General features: G+C 53.3%; 1 protein-coding gene across 1 annotated transcript in view; it reads left to right on the plus strand.

Moving 5' to 3' along the window:
* Positions 1 to 702: 702 nt before the first annotated feature.
* The window catches only part of cd99 (CD99 molecule), a 27215-nt gene continuing 487 nt past the window's right edge, over positions 703 to 27430 (plus strand). The window contains exons 1-14 of the mRNA XM_072379408.1: positions 703 to 748; positions 15881 to 16144; positions 17235 to 17267; positions 17353 to 17412; positions 17975 to 18007; positions 18078 to 18125; positions 18214 to 18255; positions 18373 to 18420; positions 18612 to 18689; positions 20723 to 20755; positions 21075 to 21095; positions 23609 to 23728; positions 23808 to 23861; positions 26401 to 27430. The exon at positions 26401 to 27430 is cut by the window's right edge and continues 487 nt beyond it. Of these exons, the coding sequence (XP_072235509.1) occupies positions 703 to 748; positions 15881 to 16144; positions 17235 to 17267; positions 17353 to 17412; positions 17975 to 18007; positions 18078 to 18125; positions 18214 to 18255; positions 18373 to 18420; positions 18612 to 18689; positions 20723 to 20755; positions 21075 to 21095; positions 23609 to 23728; positions 23808 to 23861; positions 26401 to 26429 (909 nt within the window). The 3' untranslated portion in view covers positions 26430 to 27430. The remainder of the gene's footprint in view (positions 749 to 15880; positions 16145 to 17234; positions 17268 to 17352; positions 17413 to 17974; positions 18008 to 18077; positions 18126 to 18213; positions 18256 to 18372; positions 18421 to 18611; positions 18690 to 20722; positions 20756 to 21074; positions 21096 to 23608; positions 23729 to 23807; positions 23862 to 26400) is intronic.

The following is a 27430-nucleotide window of genomic DNA, read 5'->3' on the forward strand; positions in this document are numbered from 1 at the left end:
TGTGTAAAGGTGCAACGCTGCAACGCTTCCACGCATGTGTAAAGGTGCAACGCTGCAACGCATGTGTAAAGGTGCGACGCTGCAACGCAGCCACGCATGTGTAAAGGTGCCACGCAGCCACGCATCTGTAAAGGTGCGACGCTGCAACGCAGCCACGCATGTGTAAAGGTGCAACGCTGCAACGCTTCCACGCATGTGTAAAGGTGCAACGCTGCCACGCATGTGTAAAGGTGCAACGCTGCCACGCATATGTAAAGGTGCCACGCTTCCACGCATGTGTAAAGGTGCAACGCTGCAACGCTTCCACGCATGTGTAAAGGTGCAACGCTGCCACGCATGTGTAAAGGTGCAACGCTGCCACGCATATGTAAAGGTGCCACGCTTCCACGCATGTGTAAAGGTGCAACGCTGCAACGCTTCCACGCATGTGTAAAGGTGCAACGCTGCAACGCATGTGTAAAGGTGCCACGCAGCCACGCATCTGTAAAGGTGCGACGCTGCAACGCAGCCACGCATGTGTAAAGGTGCCACGCTGCCACGCATGTGTGAAGGTGCCACGCTGCCACGCATGTTTAAACATGCCACGCAGCCACGCATGTGTGAAGGTGCCACGCTGCCACGCATGTTTAAAGGTGCCACGCTGCCACGCATGTGTGAAGGTGCCACGCTGCCACGCATGTGTAAAGGTACCACGCGGCAACGATGCCACGCATGTGTGAAGGTGCCACGCTGCCACGCATGTGTAAAGGTACCACGCGGCAACGATGCCACGCATGTGTAAAGGTGCCACGCAGCCACGCTGCCACGCATGTTTAAAGGTGCCACGCTGCCACGCATGTGTGAAGGTGCCACGCTGCCACGCATGTTTAAAGGTGCAACGCTGCAACGCAGCCACGCATGTGTAAAGGTGCAACGCTGCAACGCTTCCACGCATGTGTAAAGGTGGCACGCAGCCACGCATGTGTAAAGGTGCAACGCTTCCACGCATGTGTAAAGGTGCAACGCTGCCACGCATATGTAAAGGTGCCACGCTTCCACGCATGTGTAAAGGTGCAACGCTGCAACGCTTCCACGCATGTGTAAAGGTGCAACGCTGCAACGCTTCCACGCATGTGTAAAGGTGCAACGCTGCAACGCTGCCACGCATGTGTAAAGGTGCCACGCATCTGTAAAGGTGCCACGCAGCCACGCATGTGTGAAGGTGCCACGCTGCAACGCATGTTTAAAGGTGCCACGCTGCCACGCATGTGTAAAGGTGCAACGCTGCCACGCATGTGTAAAGGTGCAACGCTGTCACGCATATGTAAAGGTGCCACGCTTCCACGCATGTGTAAAGGTGCAACGCTGCAACGCTTCCACGCATGTGTAAAGGTGCAACGCTGCAACGCATGTGTAAAGGTGCCACGCAGCCACGCATCTGTAAAGGTGCGACGCTGCAACGCAGCCACGCATGTGTAAAGGTGCAACGCTTCCACGCATGTGTAAAGGTGCAACGCTGCCACGCATGTGTAAAGGTGCAACGCTGCCACGCATATGTAAAGGTGCCACGCTTCCACGCATGTGTAAAGGTGCAACGCTGCAACGCTTCCACGCATGTGTAAAGGTGCAACGCTGCAACGCTTCCACGCATGTGTAAAGGTGCAACGCAGCCACGCATCTGTAAAGGTGCGACGCTGCAACGCAGCCACGCATATGTAAAGGTGCCACGCTTCCACGCATGTGTAAAGGTGCAACGCTGCAACGCTTCCACGCATGTGTAAAGGTGCAACGCTGCAACGCTTCCACGCATGTGTAAAGGTGCCACGCAGCCACGCATCTGTAAAGGTGCGACGCTGCAACGCAGCCACGCATGTGTAAAGGTGCCACGCTGCCACGCATGTGTGAAGGTGCCACGCATGTTTAAACGTGCCACGCAGCCACGCATGTGTGAAGGTGCCACGCTGCCACGCATGTTTAAAGGTGCCACGCTACCACGCATGTGTGAAGGTGCCACGCTGCCACGCATGTGTAAAGGTACCACGCGGCAACGATGCCACGCATGTGTAAAAGTGCCACGCTGCCACGCATGTGTGAAGGTGCCACGCTGCCACGCATGTTTAAAGGTGCAACGCTGCAACGCAGCCACGCATGTGTAAAGGTGCAACGCTGCCACGCATGTGTAAAGGTGCAACGCTGCCACGCATATGTAAAGGTGCCACGCTTCCACGCATGTGTAAAGGTGCCACGCTTCCACGCATGTGTAAAGGTGCAACGCTGCAACGCAGCCACGCATGTGTAAAGGTGCCACGCTGCCACGCATGTGTAAAGGTGCCACGCTGCCACGCATGTTTAAACGTGCCACGCTGCCACGCATGTGTGAAGGTGCCACGCTGCCACGCATGTTTAAAGGTGCCACGCTGCCACGCATGTGTGAAGGTGCCACGCTGCCACGCATGTGTAAAGGTACCACGCGGCAACGATGCCACGCATGTGTAAAGGTGCCACGCAGCCACGCTGCCACGCATGTTTAAAGGTGCCACGCTGCCACGCATGTTTAAAGGTGCAACGCTGCAACGCAGCCACGCATGTGTAAAGGTGCAACGCTGCAACGCTTCCACGCATGTGTAAAGGTGCAACGCTGCCACGCATGTGTAAAGGTGCAACGCTGCAACGCTGCAACGCATGTGTAAAGGTGCCACGCAGCCACGCATGTGTAAAGGTGCGACGCTGGAACGCAGCCACGCATGTGTAAAGGTGCAACGCTGCAACGCTTCCACGCATGTGTAAAGGTGCAACGCTGCCACGCATGTGTAAAGGTGCAACGCTGCAACGCTGCAACGCATGTGTAAAGGTGCCACGCAGCCACGCATGTGTAAAGGTGCAACGCTGCCACGCATGTGTAAAGGTGCAACGCTGCAACGCTGCAACGCATGTGTAAAGGTGCCACGCAGCCACGCATCTGTAAAGGTGCGACGCTGCAACGCAGCCACGCATGTGTAAAGGTGCCACGCTGCCACGCATGTTTAAAGGTGCCATGCTGCCACGCATGTGTGAAGGTGCAACGCTGCAACGCTTCCACGCATGTGTAAAGGTGCAACGCTGCCACGCATGTGTAAAGGTGCAACGCTGCCACGCATATGTAAAGGTGCCACGCTTCCACGCATGTGTAAAGGTGCAACGCTGCAACGCATGTGTAAAGGTGCAACGCTGCCACGCATGTGTAAAGGTGCAACGCTGCAACGCTTCCACGCATGTGTAAAGGTGCAACGCTGCAACGCATGTGTAAAGGTGCGACGCTGCAACGCAGCCACGCATGTGTAAAGGTGCCACGCAGCCACGCATCTGTAAAGGTGCGACGCTGCAACGCAGCCACGCATGTGTAAAGGTGCAACGCTGCAACGCTTCCACGCATGTGTAAAGGTGCAACGCTGCCACGCATGTGTAAAGGTGCAACGCTGCCACGCATATGTAAAGGTGCCACGCTTCCACGCATGTGTAAAGGTGCAACGCTGCAACGCTTCCACGCATGTGTAAAGGTGCAACGCTGCCACGCATGTGTAAAGGTGCAACGCTGCCACGCATATGTAAAGGTGCCACGCTTCCACGCATGTGTAAAGGTGCAACGCTGCAACGCTTCCACGCATGTGTAAAGGTGCAACGCTGCAACGCTTCCACGCATGTGTAAAGGTGCAACGCTGCAACGCTGCAACGCAGCAACGCATGTGTAAAGGTGCCACGCAGCCACGCATCTGTAAAGGTGCGACGCTGCAAAGCAGCCACGCATGTGTAAAGGTGCCACGCTGCCACGCATGTGTGAAGGTGCCACGCTGCCACGCATGTTTAAACATGCCACGCAGCCACGCATGTGTTAAGGTGCCACGCAGCCACGCATCTGTAAAGGTGCGACGCTGCAACGCAGCCACGCATGTGTAAAGGTGCCACGCTTCCACGCATGTGTAAAGGTGCAACGCTGCAACGCTTCCACGCATGTGTAAAGGTGCAACGCTGCAACGCATGTGTAAAGGTGCAACGCTGCCACGCATGTGTAAAGGTGCAACGCTGCAACGCATGTGTAAAGGTGCAACGCTGCCACGCATGTGTAAAGGTGCAACGCTGCAACGCTTCCACGCATGTGTAAAGGTGCAACGCTGCAACGCATGTGTAAAGGTGCGACGCTGCAACGCAGCCACGCATGTGTAAAGGTGCCACGCTGCCACGCATGTTTAAAGGTGCCACGCTGCCACGCATGTGTGAAGGTGCAACGCTGCAACGCTTCCACGCATGTGTAAAGGTGCAACGCTGCCACGCATGTGTAAAGGTGCAACGCTGCCACGCATATGTAAAGGTGCCACGCTTCCACGCATGTGTAAAGGTGCAACGCTGCAACGCTTCCACGCATGTGTAAAGGTGCAACGCTGCAACGCATGTGTAAAGGTGCAACGCTGCCACGCATGTGTAAAGGTGCAACGCTGCAACGCTTCCACGCATGTGTAAAGGTGCAACGCTGCAACGCATGTGTAAAGGTGCGACGCTGCAACGCAGCCACGCATGTGTAAAGGTAACACGCAGCCACGCATCTGTAAAGGTGCGACGCTGCAACGCAGCCACGCATGTGTAAAGGTGCAACGCTGCAACGCTTCCACGCATGTGTAAAGGTGCAACGCTGCCACGCATGTGTAAAGGTGCAACGCTGCCACGCATATGTAAAGGTGCCACGCTTCCACGCATGTGTAAAGGTGCAACGCTGCAACGCTTCCACGCATGTGTAAAGGTGCAACGCTGCCACGCATGTGTAAAGGTGCAACGCTGCCACGCATATGTAAAGGTGCCACGCTTCCACGCATGTGTAAAGGTGCAACGCTGCAACGCTTCCACGCATGTGTAAAGGTGCAACGCTGCAACGCATGTGTAAAGGTGCCACGCAGCCACGCATCTGTAAAGGTGCGACGCTGCAACGCAGCCACGCATGTGTAAAGGTGCCACGCTGCCACGCATGTGTGAAGGTGCCACGCTGCCACGCATGTTTAAACATGCCACGCAGCCACGCATGTGTGAAGGTGCCACGCTGCCACGCATGTTTAAAGGTGCCACGCTGCCACGCATGTGTGAAGGTGCCACGCTGCCACGCATGTGTAAAGGTACCACGCGGCAACGATGCCACGCATGTGTGAAGGTGCCACGCTGCCACGCATTTGTAAAGGTACCATGCGGCAACGATGCCACGCATGTGTAAAGGTGCCACGCAGCCACGCTGCCACGCATGTTTAAAGGTGCCACGCTGCCACGCATGTGTGAAGGTGCCACGCTGCCACGCATGTTTAAAGGTGCAACGCTGCAACGCAGCCACGCATGTGTAAAGGTGCAACGCTGCAACGCTTCCACGCATGTGTAAAGGTGCAACGCTGCCACGCATGTGTAAAGGTGCAACGCTGCCACGCATATGTAAAGGTGCCACGCTTCCACGCATGTGTAAAGGTGCCACGCTTCCACGCATGTGTAAAGGTGCAACGCTGCAACGCAGCCACGCATGTGTAAAGGTGCCACGCTGCCACGCATGTGTGAAGGTGCCACGCTGCCACGCATGTTTAAACGTGCCACGCAGCCACGCATGTGTGAAGGTGCCACGCTGCCACGCATGTTTAAAGGTGCCACGCTGCCACGCATGTGTGATGGTGCCACGCTGCCACGCATGTGTAAAGGTACCACGCGGCAACGATGCCACGCATGTGTAAAGGTGCCACGCAGCCACGCTGCCACGCATGTTTAAAGGTGCCACGCTGCCACGCATGTTTAAAGGTGCAACGCTGCAACGCAGCCACGCATGTGTAAAGGTGCAACGCTGCAACGCTTCCACGCATGTGTAAAGGTGCAACGCTGCCACGCATGTGTAAAGGTGCAACGCTGCCACGCATGTGTAAAGGTGCAACGCTGCAACGCTGCAACGCATGTGTAAAGGTGCCACGCAGCCACGCATGTGTAAAGGTGCCACGCAGCCACGCATCTGTAAAGGTGCGACGCTGCAACGCAGCCACGCATGTGTAAAGGTGCCACGCTGCCACGCATGTTTAAAGGTGCCACGCTGCCACGCATGTGTGAAGGTGCAACGCTGCAACGCTTCCACGCATGTGTAAAGGTGCAACGCTGCCACGCATGTGTAAAGGTGCAACGCTGCCACGCATATGTAAAGGTGCCACGCTTCCACGCATGTGTAAAGGTGCAACGCTGCAACGCTTCCACGCATGTGTAAAGGTGCAACGCTGCCACGCATGTGTAAAGGTGCAACGCTGCAACGCTTCCACGCATGTGTAAAGGTGCAACGCTGCAACGCATGTGTAAAGGTGCGACGCTGCAACGCAGCCACGCATGTGTAAAGGTAACACGCAGCCACGCATCTGTAAAGGTGCGACGCTGCAACGCAGCCACGCATGTGTAAAGGTGCAACGGTGCAACGCTTCCACGCATGTGTAAAGGTGCAACGCTGCCACGCATGTGTAAAGGTGCAACGCTGCCACGCATATGTAAAGGTGCCACGCTTCCACGCATGTGTAAAGGTGCAACGCTGCAACGCTTCCACGCATGTGTAAAGGTGCAACGCTGCCACGCATGTGTAAAGGTGCAACGCAGCCACGCATATGTAAAGGTGCCACGCTTCCACGCATGTGTAAAGGTGCAACGCTGCAACGCTTCCACGCATGTGTAAAGGTGCAACGCTGCAACGCTGCAACGCATGTGTAAAGGTGCCACGCAGCCACGCATCTGTAAAGGTGCGACGCTGCAACGCAGCCACGCATGTGTAAAGGTGCCACGCTGCCACGCATGTGTGAAGGTGCCACGCTGCCACGCATGTTTAAACATGCCACGCAGCCACGCATGTGTGAAGGTGCCACGCTGCCACGCATGTTTAAAGGTGCCACGCTGCCACGCATGTAAATGGTAAATGGTAAATGGACTTGTACTTGTATAGCGCTTTTCTAGTCTAGCTGACCACTCAAAGCGCTTCACTACATGCCGCATTCACCCCACTCACACACATTCATATAGCACGTCTTAGGGGATAACTACGTGCTTTCTAAGCATTCACACACATTCATACCCCCAATGATACACTGGGGGAGCAACGTGGGGTTCAGTGTCTTGCCCAAGGACGCTTCGACATGTATCCTGGGGAAGCCAGAGTCGAACCACCGACCTTCCGATTGGTGGGCGACTGCTCTTCCTCCTGAGCTACAGCCGCATGTGTGAAGGTGCCACGCTGCCACGCATGTGTAAAGGTACCACGCGGCAACGATGCCACGCATGTGTAAAGGTGCCACGCAGCCACGCTGCCACGCATGTTTAAAGGTGCCACGGTGCCACGCATGTGTGAAGGTGCCACGCTGCCACGCATGTTTAAAGGTGCAACGCTGCAACGCAGCCACGCATTTGTAAAGGTGCAACGCTGCAACGCTTCCACGCATGTGTAAAGGTGCAACGCTGCCACGCATGTGTAAAGGTGCAACGCTGCCACGCATATGTAAAGGTGCCACGCTTCCACGCATGTGTAAAGGTGCAACGCTGCAACGCAGCCACGCATGTGTAAAGGTGCCACGCTGCCACGCATGTGTAAAGGTGCCACGCTGCCACGCATGTTTAAACGTGCCACGCAGCCACGCATGTGTGAAGGTGCCACGCTGCCACGCATGTTTAAACGTGCCACGCTGCCACGCATGTGTGAAGGTGCCACGCTGCCACGCATGTGTAAAGGTACCACGCGGCAACGATGCCACGCATGTGTAAAGGTGCCACGCAGCCACGCTGCCACGCATGTGTGAAGGTGCCACGCTGCCACGCTTCCATGCATGTGTAAAGGTGCAACGCTGCCACGCATGTGTAAAGGTGCAACGCTGCCACGCATATGTAAAGGTGCCACGCTTCCACGCATGTGTAAAGGTGCAACGCTGCAACGCAGCCACGCATGTGTAAAGGTGCCACGCTGCCACGCATGTGTGAAGGTGCCACGCTGCCACGCATGTTTAAACGTGCCACGCAGCCACGCATGTGTGAAGGTGCCACGCTGCCACGCATGTTTAAAGGTGCCACGCTGCCACGCATGTGTGATGGTGCCACGCTGCCACGCATGTGTAAAGGTACCACGCGGCAACGATGCCACGCATGTGTAAAGGTGCCACGCAGCCACGCTGCCACGCATGTTTAAAGGTGCCACGCTGCCACGCATGTTTAAAGGTGCAACGCTGCAACGCAGCCACGCATGTGTAAAGGTGCAACGCTGCAACGCTTCCACGCATGTGTAAAGGTGCAACGCTGCCACGCATGTGTAAAGGTGCAACGCTGCCACGCATGTGTAAAGGTGCAACGCTGCAACGCTGCAACGCATGTGTAAAGGTGCCACGCAGCCACGCATGTGTAAAGGTGCCACGCAGCCACGCATCTGTAAAGGTGCGACGCTGCAACGCAGCCACGCATGTGTAAAGGTGCCACGCTGCCACGCATGTTTAAAGGTGCCACGCTGCCACGCATGTGTGAAGGTGCAACGCTGCAACGCTTCCACGCATGTGTAAAGGTGCAACGCTGCCACGCATGTGTAAAGGTGCAACGCTGCCACGCATATGTAAAGGTGCCACGCTTCCACGCATGTGTAAAGGTGCAACGCTGCAACGCTTCCACGCATGTGTAAAGGTGCAACGCTGCCACGCATGTGTAAAGGTGCAACGCTGCAACGCTTCCACGCATGTGTAAAGGTGCAACGCTGCAACGCATGTGTAAAGGTGCGACGCTGCAACGCAGCCACGCATGTGTAAAGGTAACACGCAGCCACGCATCTGTAAAGGTGCGACGCTGCAACGCAGCCACGCATGTGTAAAGGTGCAACGGTGCAACGCTTCCACGCATGTGTAAAGGTGCAACGCTGCCACGCATGTGTAAAGGTGCAACGCTGCCACGCATATGTAAAGGTGCCACGCTTCCACGCATGTGTAAAGGTGCAACGCTGCAACGCTTCCACGCATGTGTAAAGGTGCAACGCTGCCACGCATGTGTAAAGGTGCAACGCAGCCACGCATATGTAAAGGTGCCACGCTTCCACGCATGTGTAAAGGTGCAACGCTGCAACGCTTCCACGCATGTGTAAAGGTGCAACGCTGCAACGCTGCAACGCATGTGTAAAGGTGCCACGCAGCCACGCATCTGTAAAGGTGCGACGCTGCAACGCAGCCACGCATGTGTAAAGGTGCCACGCTGCCACGCATGTGTGAAGGTGCCACGCTGCCACGCATGTTTAAACATGCCACGCAGCCACGCATGTGTGAAGGTGCCACGCTGCCACGCATGTTTAAACATGCCACGCAGCCACGCATGTTTAAAGGTGCCACGCTGCCACGCATGTAAATGGTAAATGGTAAATGGACTTGTACTTGTATAGCGCTTTTCTAGTCTAGCTGACCACTCAAAGCGCTTCACTACATGCCGCATTCACCCCACTCACACACATTCATATAGCACGTCTTAGGGGATAACTACGTGCTTTCTAAGCATTCACACACATTCATACCCCCAATGATACACTGGGGGAGCAACGTGGGGTTCAGTGTCTTGCCCAAGGACGCTTCGACATGTATCCTGGGGAAGCCAGAGTCGAACCACCGACCTTCCGATTGGTGGGCGACTGCTCTTCCTCCTGAGCTACAGCCGCATGTGTGAAGGTGCCACGCTGCCACGCATGTGTAAAGGTACCACGCGGCAACGATGCCACGCATGTGTAAAGGTGCCACGCAGCCACGCTGCCACGCATGTTTAAAGGTGCCACGGTGCCACGCATGTGTGAAGGTGCCACGCTGCCACGCATGTTTAAAGGTGCAACGCTGCAACGCAGCCACGCATTTGTAAAGGTGCAACGCTGCAACGCTTCCACGCATGTGTAAAGGTGCAACGCTGCCACGCATGTGTAAAGGTGCAACGCTGCCACGCATATGTAAAGGTGCCACGCTTCCACGCATGTGTAAAGGTGCAACGCTGCAACGCAGCCACGCATGTGTAAAGGTGCCACGCTGCCACGCATGTGTAAAGGTGCCACGCTGCCACGCATGTTTAAACGTGCCACGCAGCCACGCATGTGTGAAGGTGCCACGCTGCCACGCATGTTTAAACGTGCCACGCTGCCACGCATGTGTGAAGGTGCCACGCTGCCACGCATGTGTAAAGGTACCACGCGGCAACGATGCCACGCATGTGTAAAGGTGCCACGCAGCCACGCTGCCACGCATGTGTGAAGGTGCCACGCTGCCACGCTTCCATGCATGTGTAAAGGTGCAACGCTGCCACGCATGTTTAAACGTGCCACGCAGCCACGCATGTGTGAAGGTGCCACGCTGCCACGCATGTTTAAAGGTGCCACGCTGCCACGCATGTGTGATGGTGCCACGCTGCCACGCATGTGTAAAGGTACCACGCGGCAACGATGCCACGCATGTGTAAAGGTGCCACGCAGCCACGCTGCCACGCATGTTTAAAGGTGCCACGCTGCCACGCATGTTTAAAGGTGCAACGCTGCAACGCAGCCACGCATGTGTAAAGGTGCAACGCTGCAACGCTTCCACGCATGTGTAAAGGTGCAACGCTGCCACGCATGTGTAAAGGTGCAACGCTGCCACGCATGTGTAAAGGTGCAACGCTGCAACGCTGCAACGCATGTGTAAAGGTGCCACGCAGCCACGCATGTGTAAAGGTGCCACGCAGCCACGCATCTGTAAAGGTGCGACGCTGCAACGCAGCCACGCATGTGTAAAGGTGCCACGCTGCCACGCATGTTTAAAGGTGCCACGCTGCCACGCATGTGTGAAGGTGCCACGCTGCCACGCATGTGTGAAGGTGCCACGCTGCCACGCATGTGTAAAGGTACCACGCGGCAACGATGCCACGCATGTGTAAAGGTGCCACGCAGCCACGCTGCCACGCATGTGTGAAGGTGCCACGCTGCCACGCTTCCATGCATGTGTAAAGGTGCAACGCTGCCACGCATGTGTAAAGGTGCAACGCTGCCACGCATATGTAAAGGTGCCACGCTTCCACGCATGTGTAAAGGTGCAACGCTGCAACGCAGCCACGCATGTGTAAAGGTGCCACGCTGCCACGCATGTGTGAAGGTGCCACGCTGCCACGCATGTTTAAACGTGCCACGCAGCCACGCATGTGTGAAGGTGCCACGCTGCCACGCATGTTTAAAGGTGCCACGCTGCCACGCATGTGTGATGGTGCCACGCTGCCACGCATGTGTAAAGGTACCACGCGGCAACGATGCCACGCATGTGTAAAGGTGCCACGCAGCCACGCTGCCACGCATGTTTAAAGGTGCCACGCTGCCACGCATGTTTAAAGGTGCAACGCTGCAACGCAGCCACGCATGTGTAAAGGTGCAACGCTGCAACGCTTCCACGCATGTGTAAAGGTGCAACGCTGCCACGCATGTGTAAAGGTGCAACGCTGCCACGCATGTGTAAAGGTGCAACGCTGCAACGCTGCAACGCATGTGTAAAGGTGCCACGCAGCCACGCATGTGTAAAGGTGCCACGCAGCCACGCATCTGTAAAGGTGCGACGCTGCAACGCAGCCACGCATGTGTAAAGGTGCCACGCTGCCACGCATGTTTAAAGGTGCCACGCTGCCACGCATGTGTGAAGGTGCAACGCTGCAACGCTTCCACGCATGTGTAAAGGTGCAACGCTGCCACGCATGTGTAAAGGTGCAACGCTGCCACGCATATGTAAAGGTGCCACGCTTCCACGCATGTGTAAAGGTGCAACGCTGCAACGCTTCCACGCATGTGTAAAGGTGCAACGCTGCCACGCATGTGTAAAGGTGCAACGCTGCAACGCTTCCACGCATGTGTAAAGGTGCAACGCTGCAACGCATGTGTAAAGGTGCGACGCTGCAACGCAGCCACGCATGTGTAAAGGTAACACGCAGCCACGCATCTGTAAAGGTGCGACGCTGCAACGCAGCCACGCATGTGTAAAGGTGCAACGGTGCAACGCTTCCACGCATGTGTAAAGGTGCCACGCAGCCACGCATCTGTAAAGGTGCGACGCTGCAACGCAGCCACGCATGTGTAAAGGTGCCACGCTGCCACGCATGTTTAAAGGTGCCACGCTGCCACGCATGTGTGAAGGTGCAACGCTGCAACGCTTCCACGCATGTGTAAAGGTGCAACGCTGCCACGCATGTGTAAAGGTGCAACGCTGCCACGCATATGTAAAGGTGCCACGCTTCCACGCATGTGTAAAGGTGCAACGCTGCAACGCTTCCACGCATGTGTAAAGGTGCAACGCTGCCACGCATGTGTAAAGGTGCAACGCTGCAACGCTTCCACGCATGTGTAAAGGTGCAACGCTGCAACGCATGTGTAAAGGTGCGACGCTGCAACGCAGCCACGCATGTGTAAAGGTAACACGCAGCCACGCATCTGTAAAGGTGCGACGCTGCAACGCAGCCACGCATGTGTAAAGGTGCAACGGTGCAACGCTTCCACGCATGTGTAAAGGTGCAACGCTGCCACGCATGTGTAAAGGTGCAACGCTGCCACGCATATGTAAAGGTGCCACGCTTCCACGCATGTGTAAAGGTGCAACGCTGCAACGCTTCCACGCATGTGTAAAGGTGCAACGCTGCCACGCATGTGTAAAGGTGCAACGCAGCCACGCATATGTAAAGGTGCCACGCTTCCACGCATGTGTAAAGGTGCAACGCTGCAACGCTTCCACGCATGTGTAAAGGTGCAACGCTGCAACGCTGCAACGCATGTGTAAAGGTGCCACGCAGCCACGCATCTGTAAAGGTGCGACGCTGCAACGCAGCCACGCATGTGTAAAGGTGCCACGCTGCCACGCATGTGTGAAGGTGCCACGCTGCCACGCATGTTTAAACATGCCACGCAGCCACGCATGTGTGAAGGTGCCACGCTGCCACGCATGTTTAAAGGTGCCACGCTGCCACGCATGTAAATGGTAAATGGTAAATGGACTTGTACTTGTATAGCGCTTTTCTAGTCTAGCTGACCACTCAAAGCGCTTCACTACATGCCGCATTCACCCCACTCACACACATTCATATAGCACGTCTTAGGGGATAACTACGTGCTTTCTAAGCATTCACACACATTCATACCCCCAATGATACACTGGGGGAGCAACGTGGGGTTCAGTGTCTTGCCCAAGGACGCTTCGACATGTATCCTGGGGAAGCCAGAGTCGAACCACCGACCTTCCGATTGGTGGGCGACTGCTCTTCCTCCTGAGCTACAGCCGCATGTGTGAAGGTGCCACGCTGCCACGCATGTGTAAAGGTACCACGCGGCAACGATGCCACGCATGTGTAAAGGTGCCACGCAGCCACGCTGCCACGCATGTTTAAAGGTGCCACGGTGCCACGCATGTGTGAAGGTGCCACGCTGCCACGCATGTTTAAAGGTGCAACGCTGCAACGCAGCCACGCATTTGTAAAGGTGCAACGCTGCAACGCTTCCACGCATGTGTAAAGGTGCAACGCTGCCACGCATGTGTAAAGGTGCAACGCTGCCACGCATATGTAAAGGTGCCACGCTTCCACGCATGTGTAAAGGTGCAACGCTGCAACGCAGCCACGCATGTGTAAAGGTGCCACGCTGCCACGCATGTGTAAAGGTGCCACGCTGCCACGCATGTTTAAACGTGCCACGCAGCCACGCATGTGTGAAGGTGCCACGCTGCCACGCATGTTTAAACGTGCCACGCTGCCACGCATGTGTGAAGGTGCCACGCTGCCACGCATGTGTAAAGGTACCACGCGGCAACGATGCCACGCATGTGTAAAGGTGCCACGCAGCCACGCTGCCACGCATGTGTGAAGGTGCCACGCTGCCACGCTTCCATGCATGTGTAAAGGTGCAACGCTGCCACGCATGTGTAAAGGTGCAACGCTGCCACGCATATGTAAAGGTGCCACGCTTCCACGCATGTATAAAGGTGCAACGCTGCAACGCATGTGTAAAGGTGCCACGCAGCCACGCATGTGTAAAGGTGCCACGCAGCCACGCATCTGTAAAGGTGCGACGCTGCAACGCAGCCACGCATGTGTAAAGGTGCAACGCTGCCACGCATATGTAAAGGTGCCACGCTGCCACGCATGTGTAAAGGTGCCACGCTTCCACGCATGTGTAAAGGTGCAACGCTGCAACGCTGCAACGCATGTGTAAAGGTGCCACGCAGCCACGCATGTGTAAAGGTGCCACGCAGCCACGCATCTGTAAAGGTGCCACGCTGCCACGCATGTGTAAAGGTGCCACACAGCCACGCATGTGTGAAGGTGCCACGCTGCCACGCATGTTTAAAGGTGCCACGCTGCCACGCATGTGTGAAGGTGCCACGCTGCCAAGCATGTGTAAAGGTACCACGCGGCAACGATGCCACGCATGTGTAAAGGTGCCACGCAGCCACGCTGCCACGCATTTTTAAAGGTGCCACGCTGCCACGCATGTGTGAAGGTGCCACGCTGCCACGCATGTTTAAAGGTGCAACGCTGCAACGCAGCCACGCATGTGTAAAGGTGCCACGCAGCCACGCTGCCATGCATGTGTAAAGGTGCCACACAGCCACACTGCCACGCAGTAACGCTGCCATGCAGCCACGCAGCCACGCAGCAATGCAGCAACGCTGCCATGCAGCCACGCAGCGTAGCCTAATTCCTCTTCCTCTTTTTCTTCTCTCTGGCTGTTGACCCCGTCCTATTCCTTGTCCTTACATTGTAACATTGTGTTGTGCTCTGGCTACATACAGTATATACTTGCCAGTTGATGGTTCATGAGATGCACCTTTGAGCTATTTCAGAAAACTGGGTGATCATTTATCGATTTACACATTTACACACACATTTCCCTTCATTACAGGACGAGCAATTTACAGAAATATGTTTGACATATTATGACTAGTTCAACATTTTACATGTAAAGACTAATGGGATGAAGCCATGCCTAAATGTTGTGGGGGGTGAGAACAGAGAGCCATTATAATATATTTTGATAATGTCGGAAACAGAAGAGACTTGTACGTAATCATCTACATGGAGGTACCAAAGCATTTGCAACTTGTTCAATGAAATGAGAAACTGCTCTGTTGATATGGACGAATGACACAATGATGTGAAGACTCAACAAGCCGTTTTGAGAATTTCAATTCTAATCTGAGAAACGTACCAAAGCGACTGAGAAAAACTGTAACAGGTCAGTGCTCAGATATCAGGATTACATGTGAACAGTTAAAGAAACAGATCTGGTCTATTTGAAGGTGTATTTCATGCAGAGATGAATCTGAATCTGAATCTGAATCTGAGCTGCATGTATCAGGAATATGGAGCCTGAAGTAAACCTGACTCATTCCGAAACTTTCATTTTCACATATAAAATACAGATGAAAAAGACTCTATTCACAGAAAAACAGACAGATAGAGAAGGATAGATAGATAGATAGATAGATAGATAGATAGATAGATAGATAGATACATAAAAGACAGACAGACAGACAGACATATACATAAAAGACAGACAGACAGATAGATAGATACATAAAAGACAGACAGACAGATAGATACATAAAAGACAGACAGACAGACAGACAGATAGATACATAAAAGACAGACAGACAGGCAGATACATAAAAGACAGACAGACAGACAGATACATAAAAAGACAGACAGACAGACAGACAGATACATAAAGACAGACAGACAGACAGACAGATACATAAAGACAGACAGACAGACAGGCAGATAGACGTCAGAACCACTAACTATGAGCTCTAAGCACCCCTGCGGGTTCTGTTCCATCGGAGCAGAATGTGTGTGTGTGAGACCGCGCCTCCCCGTGCTTAATATGCCTCAGATGTGGGCCTGCTGGCACTCCGCCCTCGCAGGGGCCCCACCCAGGCACGGCTGAGTCATTCTGTAACAGGACACCAGCAGGAGCCTGTCCCACCGCAGGAGACAGGCCGGGTCCGCTGCTACTCACGCGACGGAGCTCCGAGGTTGAAACCCAGAGAAACTTTGAGTAAAGCCGGAGAAAAGCCAGCTCTGACTGCCGCCATGAAGCTCGCGCTGAGGACCCTTTCTCTCCTTCTACTTCTTTCGGGAACCCTGACGCAGGACGGTGAGTTTGGAACTGTTGTATCAGTACAGGCTGTGGAGGTTATGTTGGGCCGGAGTTCGGGTGGACTGTGTTGTGTCCCCTGCAGCGGCGGTAGGGGCTGCGGGGGCCGCCATGTGAACACTGTGTTCCGCTGCTTGTCAGAGGGTCCGCCCCTGCAGGCCCACGGCTGCTAACAACAGCAGCCTGGAACGGGTATTTATAAAGCCTTTATTACAGTGTTATGTAGGAGTTTTCCTCTTTGGGAACGCTGAACACTTTGCCACAAAGTTAAAAGGTTTTCATCCTCAAACCAGGGACACCACACAGATAAACCCCTCAGATCAATCAATAGGTTCAGAGTTTTAGACAACCAAATTCCCTGATAGCTGCAGATCATCTGTGATCTGTGGATGGACTTCCTGTTGAGGCAGATGAACCACAGGCATGAGACCATGAGACCGTGGCATGCTGTTAAACTGCAAAGAATGGTGGCACGCTCACTGAAGAACTGAAGACTGCCAGGGAACGATGTGGTTCTGAACAGCAGATGTTTACAGGTTCCTGTAAAAGGGACACTGAGGAAAGACAAAGACATGGCAAATGTGGAGGGTGGACTGGTGAATAACCATGAAAGCGTATCTGAGGTGTAGAATGACTTCTGTCCTGTAAAATCAGAGCGTGAGGAGGTTATCTGCCTGCCAAACACAGAGCAGAGCAGAGCAGCATGTGGGAACTTCTGATGGAAAACATGTTCCTGTGCGGCTGCTTCACTCATCAAAGCAGCGCCCGTTCCCTCCACGTGCACGGCTTCATTTACGCTGTGCGCAGGCTACCCCCCGCCGGCCCACAGGCTCAGTGGGTGGGGGGAACCTGTCCTTGAGCTGGTATGCAGGAGTGACTCATGCTGCGCAGCGTGTCACTCAGCGCTGCCACGGCAGCCAGCAAATAAGTGTATGACTTCCTGTTTCCCAAACACAGACCTGTTTCCAGGAAGAAGCTCAAATCAGAGAGCACAGGGTAGTCTGCCTGTGGCGCCAGCAGCTTCAGTGTGGCCATGTTGTTGTGTGTCTTGTTGAATTGTAACGGCGCTCTTGGTGTCCTCCTCATGCAGAATTTAACCTGGGAGATGCCCTCGGTGACCCAGGTGAGTGGCCCTCTGTTGGTGGACGTTTTACTGTCGATTCATTCTCTTGAAAGGAGCCCCAGTAACACTGTTCTCCTTCCCTTAGATCCAACCCCTGCACAGCCCAGAGAGCAGCCAAAGGCCCCAGAGACAGACAAAACTGGTGGTTAGTATCTTTTCGCTGTCCTCCCGTTCCCCTCGAATGATGCCATCCCATTTAGTGACGTCTTTGCTTTGGCTGCACACCTGAGATTTCTGCCCACGTCACACACTCGCACACACTCTGCTGGTGGCGCGCTGTCCTGATTCCACTGGGCCTGGCTCGGTACCTGTAGAAAAAGTGTGGACGGTAGTTTTTCTCAGCACAGATGGTTGAATTTGGCCCGCTGAAAATGGAGCGATCTCTCCAGCCAGTGAAGCCTGACTCAGCGTAAGCTCCGCCTTTAGTACTCATTTGGAAGCGAGGCTGCGTGCAGATGAAGAGAAGGACTGCCACCCGGTCCTTTCTGCGCGCCCTGACCCAGATGTGGTCCCGCAGAAGATGGCGTTTCCTCTGCTGTGGCTGCTGTCAGGCGTGTGCACCTGGTGGGGCTCTTTTACATAGAAAGCTCCCTCTGCTGTGCCCACACAGCTTCCTCTTACAGACAGCTGTTCTGACTCTGTTTCTGCAGTATTTGCATGTGAAGGATAATGGCGTCTGAACTGATCCGTGCCTCCTTCCTCCTCAGGTGAGCTGGACCTTTTCGATGCGCTTGGACCAGGTAAAACACACTCTGACACACCTGCTTACAAACCTGTTTTTTGTTTTCTAACTCAGTCTTATTTCCGCAGATGTTCCACCGACTAAAAAACCCAAGAAACCAAGTTCTGGAGATTCTGGTAGGTTGGATTCCCATCTGGCCTTACGGGTGTTGCGTGCTCAGTGTCCCTGTCAGCTGAAGTGACGCTTTGTAACTGATAATTACAGGTGGCTTTGATGGATTTGATCTGGAGGACGCCCTGAAGCCAGGTAAAGCTGTGAGGAAGCTGTGGGATCAAACGTTTAGCCTGGTTTGGATTTTAAGTGGTTCTGCTGTCAGGATTCTGTGATTCAAAGCTTTCTTACTTTGTGTCTTTGTATCCACAGACCCAAAAACTGACAAGCCTCCTGTCAAACCCCCAAAGAGTGGGGGAGGTGAGTCAGCTAATGCTTCAGCTCATTCACTGTGTGTGTTGGCTGGAATCAGCAGCTGTCTCTGGACAGATGTTGATTCATCCACATGAAAGCTGCTGATGTGGCGAAGACAGCCACGATGGGAGGGGCTCCAGGTCTAAGTGTTCAGGTGAAAGTGATGGAAACTGCATTATGCTGCTGGTTTCTTCCAGGCGGTGGGAGTTTTGATGACTCGGACCTGTTCGACGTTAGTGGAGGCGATTACAAACCTGATGGAGGTCGTTCAGGAGGTAAGACAGTTAAGATTCGATGTCATGCACACATATGTACAAACACAAGATTTGCTTTTAACACACACACAAGGTCACACAGTCCTAGATAGAGATGCCATACACTGGAGCGGTGGGCAGCCAATCACAGGGAGCATGGGGTATGGTGCTGCAGCAGCTGCTCCGTTAAGCTGCAGCAGCAGCTGCTCCATTAAGCTGCAGCAGCAGCAGCTCCATTAAGCTGCAGCAGCAGCAGCAGCAGCTCCATTAAGCTGCAGCAGCTCCATTAAGCTGCAGCAGCAGCTGCTCCGTTAAGCTGCAGCAGCAGCTGCTCCATTAAGCTGCAGCAGCAGCTGCTCCATTAAGCTGCAGCAGCAGCTGCTCCGTTAAGCTGCAGCAGCAGCTGCTCCGTTAAGCTGCAGCAGCAGCTGCTCCATTAAGCTGCAGCAGCTGCTCCATTAAGCTGCAGCAGCAGCAGCAGCAGCTCCATTAAGCTGCAGCAGCTCCATTAAGCTGCAGCAGCAGCAGCTCCATTAAGCTGCAGCAGCAGCAGCTCCATTAAGCTGCAGCAGCAGCAGCTCCATTAAGCTGCAGCAGCAGCAGCTCCATTAAGCTGCAGCAGCAGCAGCAGCAGCTCCATTAAGCTGCAGCAGCTCCATTAAGCTGCAGCAGCAGCTGCTCCGTTAAGCTGCAGCAGCAGCTGCTCCATTAAGCTGCAGCAGCAGCAGCTCCATTAAGCTGCAGCAGCAGCAGCTCCATTAAGCTGCAGCAGCAGCAGCTCCATTAAGCTGCAGCAGCAGCAGCAGCAGCTCCATTAAGCTGCAGCAGCTCCATTAAGCTGCAGCAGCAGCTGCTCCGTTAAGCTGCAGCAGCAGCTGCTCCATTAAGCTGCAGCAGCAGCTGCTCCATTAAGCTGCAGCAGCAGCTGCTCCGTTAAGCTGCAGCAGCAGCTGCTCCGTTAAGCTGCAGCAGCAGCTGCTCCATTAAGCTGCAGCAGCAGCAGCAGCAGCTCCATTAAGCTGCAGCAGCAGTAGCTCCATTAAGCTGCAGCAGCTCCATTAAGCTGCAGCAGCAGCAGCTCCATTAAGCTGCAGCAGCTGCTCCATTAAGCAGCAGCAGCTCCATTAAGCTGCAGCAGCAGCTGCTCCGTTAAGCTGCAGCAGCTCCATTAAGCTGCAGCAGCTCCGTTAAGCTGCAGCAGCTCCATTAAGCTGCAGCAGCTCCGTTAAGCTGCAGCAGCTCCATTAAGCTGCAGCAGCTCCATTAAGCTGCAGCAGCTCCATTAAGCTGCAGCAGCTGCAGCAGCAGCTGCTCCATTAAGCTGCAGCAGCAGTAGCTCCATTAAGCTGCAGCAGCAGCAGCAGCTCCGTTAAGCTGCAGCAGCAGCTGCTCCGTTAAGCTGCAGCAGCAGCTGCTCCGTTAAGCTGCTGCAGCAGCTGCTCCGTTAAGCTGCTGCAGCAGCTGCTCCAGTAAGCTGCTGCAGCAGCTGCTCCAGTAAGCTGCAGCAGCAGCTGCTCCGTTAAGCTGCAGCAGCAGCTGCTCCGTTAAGCTGCAGCAGCAGCTGCTCCGTTAAGCTGCTGCAGCAGCTGCTCCAGTAAGCTGCTGCAGCAGCTGCTCCAGTAAGCTGCTGCAGCAGCTGCTCCAGTAAGCTGCTGCAGCAGCTGCTCCAGTAAGCTGCTGCAGCAGCTGCTCCGTTAAGCTGCAGCAGCAGCAGCTGCTCCGTTAAGCTGCTGCAGCTGCTCCGTTAAGCTGCTGCAGCTGCTCCGTTAAGCTGCAGCAGCTGCTCCATTAAGCTGCAGCAGCAGCTCGGTTAAGCTGCAGCAGCAGCAGCTCCGTTAAGCTGCAGCAGCAGCAGCTCCGTTAAGCTGCTCCATTAAGCTGCAGCAGCTCCGTTAAGCTGCTGCAGCAGCTGCTCTGTAACTGAGGCAGGAGAGAACGGACAGAGCAGTTTCTCTGTCTCTGCTTCTCCAGGACTCCAGCTTTGGAGAAGTAGAAAGTAGAAAAGTGTCACATGGTTTCCAACATGAGCATTTTCCTTCTCGTTTTTCTTCCAGGCCGTGCATCAGACCCTGGCCATGATCCTCACGGTACGTCATCTGATGTTACTATTTTCTAACTTCTCTGTTAGTCACAGAGAGGAGAGACACACACTCTCTGTTCTCTTTTAGGTAGGAATGGTGGAATAAAGAATAAAGTTTGTATTGGCCTGCAGTGGAGCCCTTTCAGAGGTTCCCAGCTGTTAATGTCCCCGTGGAAACGTGACAGGCTGAATAATGCAGGGTGTTTGCTGAGCTAAGATGACGAGCCTGTGTAAGAAGATGTTAGCGTTGGCAGGAGTTCTCCTGCCGGGTGGATGGAGTCTGATCACTGCCATGTACACTGACTTCCACTGTGTTTCCCTCACAGGTCCTGCTGATCAGCCTCAAGGTGAGTCTCACTCCTTCTGGACTCTGTGAGCTTCCTCTGAATGTGAACTGTGAGGCCCTCCTTTCCTTCCTGAATCCATGGGCCCTTGACTCTTTGTTGGGAAAATCCTGTCTCCCGTCAGCAGGGGAACTGACCCCAGCTGCTGTTTACAGCTGGGGTTTTATTTCACACGCTGGTGGTGGGCTACCCCGTAGTGTTTTGGCCTGGCCTGTCGGTGCCGTTTCATCCAGCAGCCAGCGAGCCTGGGGTCGCTGTGGGGCCGTCACACGGTGTTCTGTTCTATGGAGCAGCTCCGGTCTGATGGGGTGTGGCTGGGTTTACTAAAGCAAGCCTCAGCCCTCTTCTGGCTGTAGTGTTGTGGTGGAAAGGATCCATTTTCATTGTCTTTTCAGTGGGTTTGCTTCTGTTAAAGCATTAAATGAACATGAATCCACAGCAAATGATGTTGGTTCCAGGTATTTAAAAGTCAGTCGGAGCACGTTAGTCAGTTCTGTGATGAAGGGTCGTCTCAGTTAAGGTGCTTCGCGGTGTCAGAGGTGGAGAGGGTTAGTCTGAGCCTGAGCTTAGCTCGTAGCACAGAACCCAGGCCTGGTTCCTCTGGCTAAAACTCTGCTACGATTGTGTGTCGTTGCAGATCCAGACCTTCTGTGGGACCAGATCCTGAAGATGCTTAATGCTAACACTCCAGAGGAATTCTATGTGTGGATTTCCAACTTAAAGCAAATGTTGAGTCCTCTGTTAGAGAGGGCCATGGAGCTCCTGCAGGCTCTGCCCTGAGCCGCTGCTCACGGGTCTCAGACTGAACTCTCAGAGTTAGTTCTTCCTGTTGCGGTGTTTCTTCGACTTCCCCGGTGTGCGTACACGGGGCTTTTCTTTCTGTTTCTGTGCTTTGGAATGACTGCAGGGTAACGAAGGAGCCGTGGCTGCGTCACACGCCTTGTTTTTGGGTGTGCTGGGACGCACACTCCACCCTGCCTTCTTGTCTGTGATGGCTCAGAAATGTTTGTATGTGGATGGGATAGTGAACATGTATTTTTGCTGAGTCATGCTGTCGTTCGGTTGTGGGTTCATGCAGATGTGAGCTGCTTCACACCTAGCTGCAGCTCTCCCTCAGTCAGCAGCATTCTTTGCATAGTCAGCATTCACAGCACTCTGCTGACAGAGGGACACCTTTACTTTCATCCCACTGTCTGTGCTGGAGCTCTACACTTAGGATCAGGTGATGTCTTTCCCTCCAGTAGTCCATGAATGCTTCTTTGTTTGCTGTGTGATAAGCATGTAGAGCTGAGCTGTATTTTTGTATGGAGTGTGTCCTGTTGCTGCAGAGCGTGGTGAATAAAGGAATGCTGTGGAATGGGCAGGTTCAGGGGAGACCTGAACTGAATTCCTGGCAGAAGAACAACACAAAGTCTTTCAGCTGTTGATTCTTGCATTATTTCATTTGCCATAACGTGAAGCTGCACATGGTTAAGACTTTCAGTCCCCCTCTCAGTCACTGAATGCACGGAAAGCAAACCCAAGCTGGCCCACAATGAGCTCAAGCACGTGCACACATCTGTGCACATCTGGAGATGGACTCCACGCCTGCGGCCGTGGTGCTCAGTGAAAAGGGTTTTTTCCTCTTGATTCTCCTGCTCTCATGAACCGGTTTAATGTTTCTTCTTACTGCCTGAGAGATGTGCTGTGTGTGTGTGCACGTGTGTGTGTGTGCACGTGTGTGTGCATCAGGTTGTGCAACATCCTGTCTTTATTTCTGGGCTTCTTATGTTCAGACCACTCCCTGTTTTCTACAAAGCAGCGCACGTGAGTCAGGACGGTTCTGACTCACGTGCGTGCGTATTACTCATGCAGTGCGTGCAGTCTCTGGGCTCTGGGTGTGCTCGCTGTGTGGCTTTAATCCAGCGTTTTGTCCTCTTCTGTGTCTTTGTTACTTTCCGCCGCCTCTGCTTCTCTTCGTTGGTGCGTTTCTGTTCATGGCTGCTGCTCTTTGCTCCGCCCACTTGTTGCCAGCTCCATTAGAAGCTGTTGACTGCCCCCTGGTGGACATCAGAGGTCACCACACACGGTGCCACCCTGAAACATCTGCTCAGCTGTTCTAGGCAGAAACAATCATATGATTAGTACCAGATTCAGTCTCTAAAATAATTCCAGCTCTATCTTCTGAGCATATTTAAGTTGATTTGTCTGCATTCATGAATATTTGCACATTAAAAGAAAGACACAGTTCATTCTTGCAACACTTGCACATCAATACTTATTTTATGAGACAATGCATCACCTGCATTTTTAACCTAAAGAGTTCTTTCTGCACCTCAGTAACCGTGCCATCATCTGACGTTATCTACCGTTCACACCTCTGCTCTGAAATGTTTCCTCAGTTGCACACATTCACATAGATCCTTCATCTGATTAAAGATTGCATTTCAGATCAGAGCGAATGTCTTAAGGTCATGTTTTCTGCGGGTGAGTAGACTTTGTGATCATGCACAGACACAGTTTTTCTCCCCGTGCAGCAGAGGCAGGATCCGGACAGATTGCAGGAATCGTCAGTGCCATCGGAGTGGCTCTGATGGGAGCCGTCTCCAGTTACGTCGCTTACCAGAAGAAAAAGCTCTGCTTCAAGCTGCAGGGAGGTCAGTGTCCGTCTCATCACAGAGACTATAAGTGTGCTGTCATCACAGCTTCGTCCTGATCAGAGTGTTGCTCATTCAGGTGCAGATCCAGAGAGCGGTAAAGGACACCAAGGGACTCACTCTGAGCCACAAGGTAAGTGTGAAACACACGCTTACCTAACCCAGAAACATATACCACACACACATTTCTCCGGCTGGAACAGAAAGAAGTGCCCGTGTGTGAGTGAGGGCTGCTGCTCTGTTCATCCTGTGAAACACACGCTTACCTAACCCACAAACATATACCACACACACATTTCTCCTGCTGGAACAGAAAGAAGTGCCCGTGTGTGAGTGAGGGCTGCTGCCCTGTTCATCCTGTGAAACACACGCTTACCTAACCCAGAAACATATACCACACACACATTTCTCCTGCTGGAACAGAAAGAAGTGCCCGTGTGTGAGTGAGGGCTGCTGCCCTGTTCATCCTGTGAAACACACGCTTACCTAACCCAGAAACATATACCACACACACATTTCTCCTGCTGGAACAGAAAGAAGTGCCCGTGTGTGAGTGAGGGCTGCTGCCCTGTTCATCCTGTGAAACACACGCTTACCTAACCCAGAAACATATACCACACACACATTTCTCCGGCTGGAACAGAAAGAAGTGCCCGTGTGTGTGTGAGGGCTGCTGCCCTGTTCATCCTGTGAAACACACGCTTACCTAACCCAGAAACATATACCACACACACATTTCTCCTGCTGGAACAGAAAGAAGTGCCCGTGTGTGAGTGAGGGCTGCTGCCCTGTTCATCCTGTGAAACACACGCTTATCTAACCCAGAAACATATACCACACACACATTTCTCCTGCTGGAACAGAAAGAAGTGCCCGTGTGTGAGTGAGGGCTGCTGCCCTGTTCATCCTGTGAAACACACGCTTACCTAACCCAGAAACATATACCACACACACATTTCTCCGGCTGGAAGAGAAAGAAGTGCCCGTGTGTGAGTGAGGGCTGCTGCCCTGTTCATCCTGTGAAACACACGCTTACCTAACCCAGAAACATATACCACACACACATTTCTCCTGCTGGAACAGAAAGAAGTGCCCGTGTGTGTGTGAGGGCTGCTGCCCTGTTCATCCTGTGAAACACACGCTTACCTAACCCAGAAACATATACCACACACACATTTCTCCTGCTGGAACAGAAAGAAGTGCCCGTGTGTGAGTGAGGGCTGCTGCTCTGTTCATCCTGTGAAACACACGCTTACCTAACCCAGAAACATATACCACACACACATTTCTCCTGCTGGAACAGAAAGAAGTGCCCGTGTGTGAGTGAGGGCTGCTGCCCTGTTCATCCTGTGAAACACACGCTTACCTAACCCAGAAACATATACCACACACACATTTCTCCTGCTGGAACAGAAAGAAGTGCCCGTGTGTGAGTGAGGGCTGCTGCTCTGTTCATCCTGTGAAACACACGCTTACCTAACCCAGAAACATATACCACACACACATTTCTCCGGCTGGAAGAGAAAGAAGTGCCCGTGTGTGAGTGAGGGCTGCTGCCCTGTTCATCCTGTAAAACACACGCTTACCTAACCCAGAAACATATACCACACACACATTTCTCCTGCTGGAACAGAAAGAAGTGCCCGTGTGTGTGTGAGGGCTGCTGCCCTGTTCATCCTGTAAAACACACGCTTACCTAACCCAGAAACATATACCACACACACATTTCTCCTGCTGGAACAGAAAGAAGTGCCCGTGTGTGAGTGAGGGCTGCTGCTCTGTTCATCCTGTGAAACACACGCTTACCTAACCCAGAAACATATACCACACACACATTTCTCCGGCTGGAACAGAAAGAAGTGCCCGTGTGTGAGTGAGGGCTGCTGCCCTGTTCATCCTGTAAAACACACGCTTACCTAACCCAGAAACATATACCACACACACATTTCTCCGGCTGGAAGAGAAAGAAGTGCCCGTGTGTGAGTGAGGGCTGCTGCCCTGTTCATCCTGTGAAACACACGCTTATCTAACCCAGAAACATATACCACACACACATTTCTCCTGCTGGAACAGAAAGAAGTGCCCGTGTGTGAGTGAGGGCTGCTGCCCTGTTCATCCTGTGAAACACACGCTTACCTAACCCAGAAACATATACCACACACACATTTCTCCTGCTGGAACAGAAAGAAGTGCCCGTGTGTGAGTGAGGGCTGCTGCCCTGTTCATCCTGTGAAACACACGCTTACCTAACCCAGAAACATATACCACACACACATTTCTCCTGCTGGAACAGAAAGAAGTGCCCGTGTGTGAGTGAGGGCTGCTGCTCTGTTCATCCTGTGAAACACACGCTTACCTAACCCAGAAACATATACCACACACACATTTCTCCTGCTGGAACAGAAAGAAGTGCCCGTGTGTGAGTGAGGGCTGCTGCTCTGTTCATCCTGTGAAACACACGCTTACCTAACCCAGAAACATATACCACACACACATTTCTCCTGCTGGAACAGAAAGAAGTGCCCGTGTGTGAGTGAGGGCTGCTGCTCGGTATCTGGAACATCTAACTGACAGCAGCAGCTCTGAACGCAGACCACACAGTGTTGAAGAAGCCCGGTGGGTTGCCTTCAGCCGCTCTTCAGACTCTCATTGTTCTTTCTTTTCATTTGCAGCTCTCAGCAACTTGCTCCAGACGAACTAGACGCTCACTCACACAGATGTGAGTCAACAGCCTTTCGGTGTCTTTGGTCCAGCAAAGAAAAACTTCCTCTACGTCTTCCTGCAGCATTTTCATTTGAATCCGTGGACTGAACTTACCCCTAAAGAGCTGAAAGATAGCACAGCTGGTTTTCTTTCTGCTCGGCTCGAACAATCAACTTCCTTTCTAACACACAGATGTTTCATGTCCTGCAGTGTGTTACACTGTGATTCTCCTAATAACAAACCTCCACGAAGGATTACCCATATAACTGAAAAACTATAGAGTCGGCCAGCCTCGTCCCAGATCATTTAAACAGAAACATTCTCAGTGAAATCAGGTGCTCAGATGATGGAGGGTTTGTGGCCTTCATGGAGCAGCTGAGCAGGGCTGGAGCATCACAGTGTGTAACACTCCAGGAACAGGCTGCTGGAGGAGGTGGAGTTTCACGGCGAAAAGCTTCAAAACAGAAGCATGGAAAGAATGGGAAATGATTTTTCAGCAAATATATTCTTCAATTAAGGGATAAAGTCAGAGAGGTTAGCCTGAGATGAATGTTACTATAGTCAGCCTTCTGGAGGTGAGTTCAGGTATGTTGTCTGAATCTAATCATGGAGCTGGTTGGAAATCCAGCTGAAGGAGCTTTTCATATAAACTGCTGGTTGTAAGGTTAGAAGGGCTACATGTACGCACATTTTTTAATAGTTTCTAGGAGTGCCTGAGAACATTTGGGACATATGCAGAAGTGTAACTTTAAGTGTAAGGATGGGTTTTCTCTTGTTGTTTCTGCTTCATTTCATTGTTTTCGTGTTTTTTCTTTTAGCCATGAATCACATGTTGAATGTGAAGCATTCTGCTTTCAGGAACACGTCCTCAGAGAATCAGCTCATTGTTGCTCTTTCACAGCCTCTTTTCAAAGCTAGCTGGTGAACATGGTGGAGCATTCGGAGCCCTCCAGTGGGATGGTGATGCTGCTCCAGTTCCAACCAGTCAGCTGGAACAAA

The sequence above is a fragment of the Leuresthes tenuis genome, unplaced genomic scaffold (genome assembly GCF_036924035.1).
Source record: "Leuresthes tenuis unplaced genomic scaffold, fLeuTen1.0.hap1 SCAF_1, whole genome shotgun sequence".
NCBI classification, from domain to species: domain Eukaryota; kingdom Metazoa; phylum Chordata; class Actinopteri; order Atheriniformes; family Atherinopsidae; genus Leuresthes; species Leuresthes tenuis.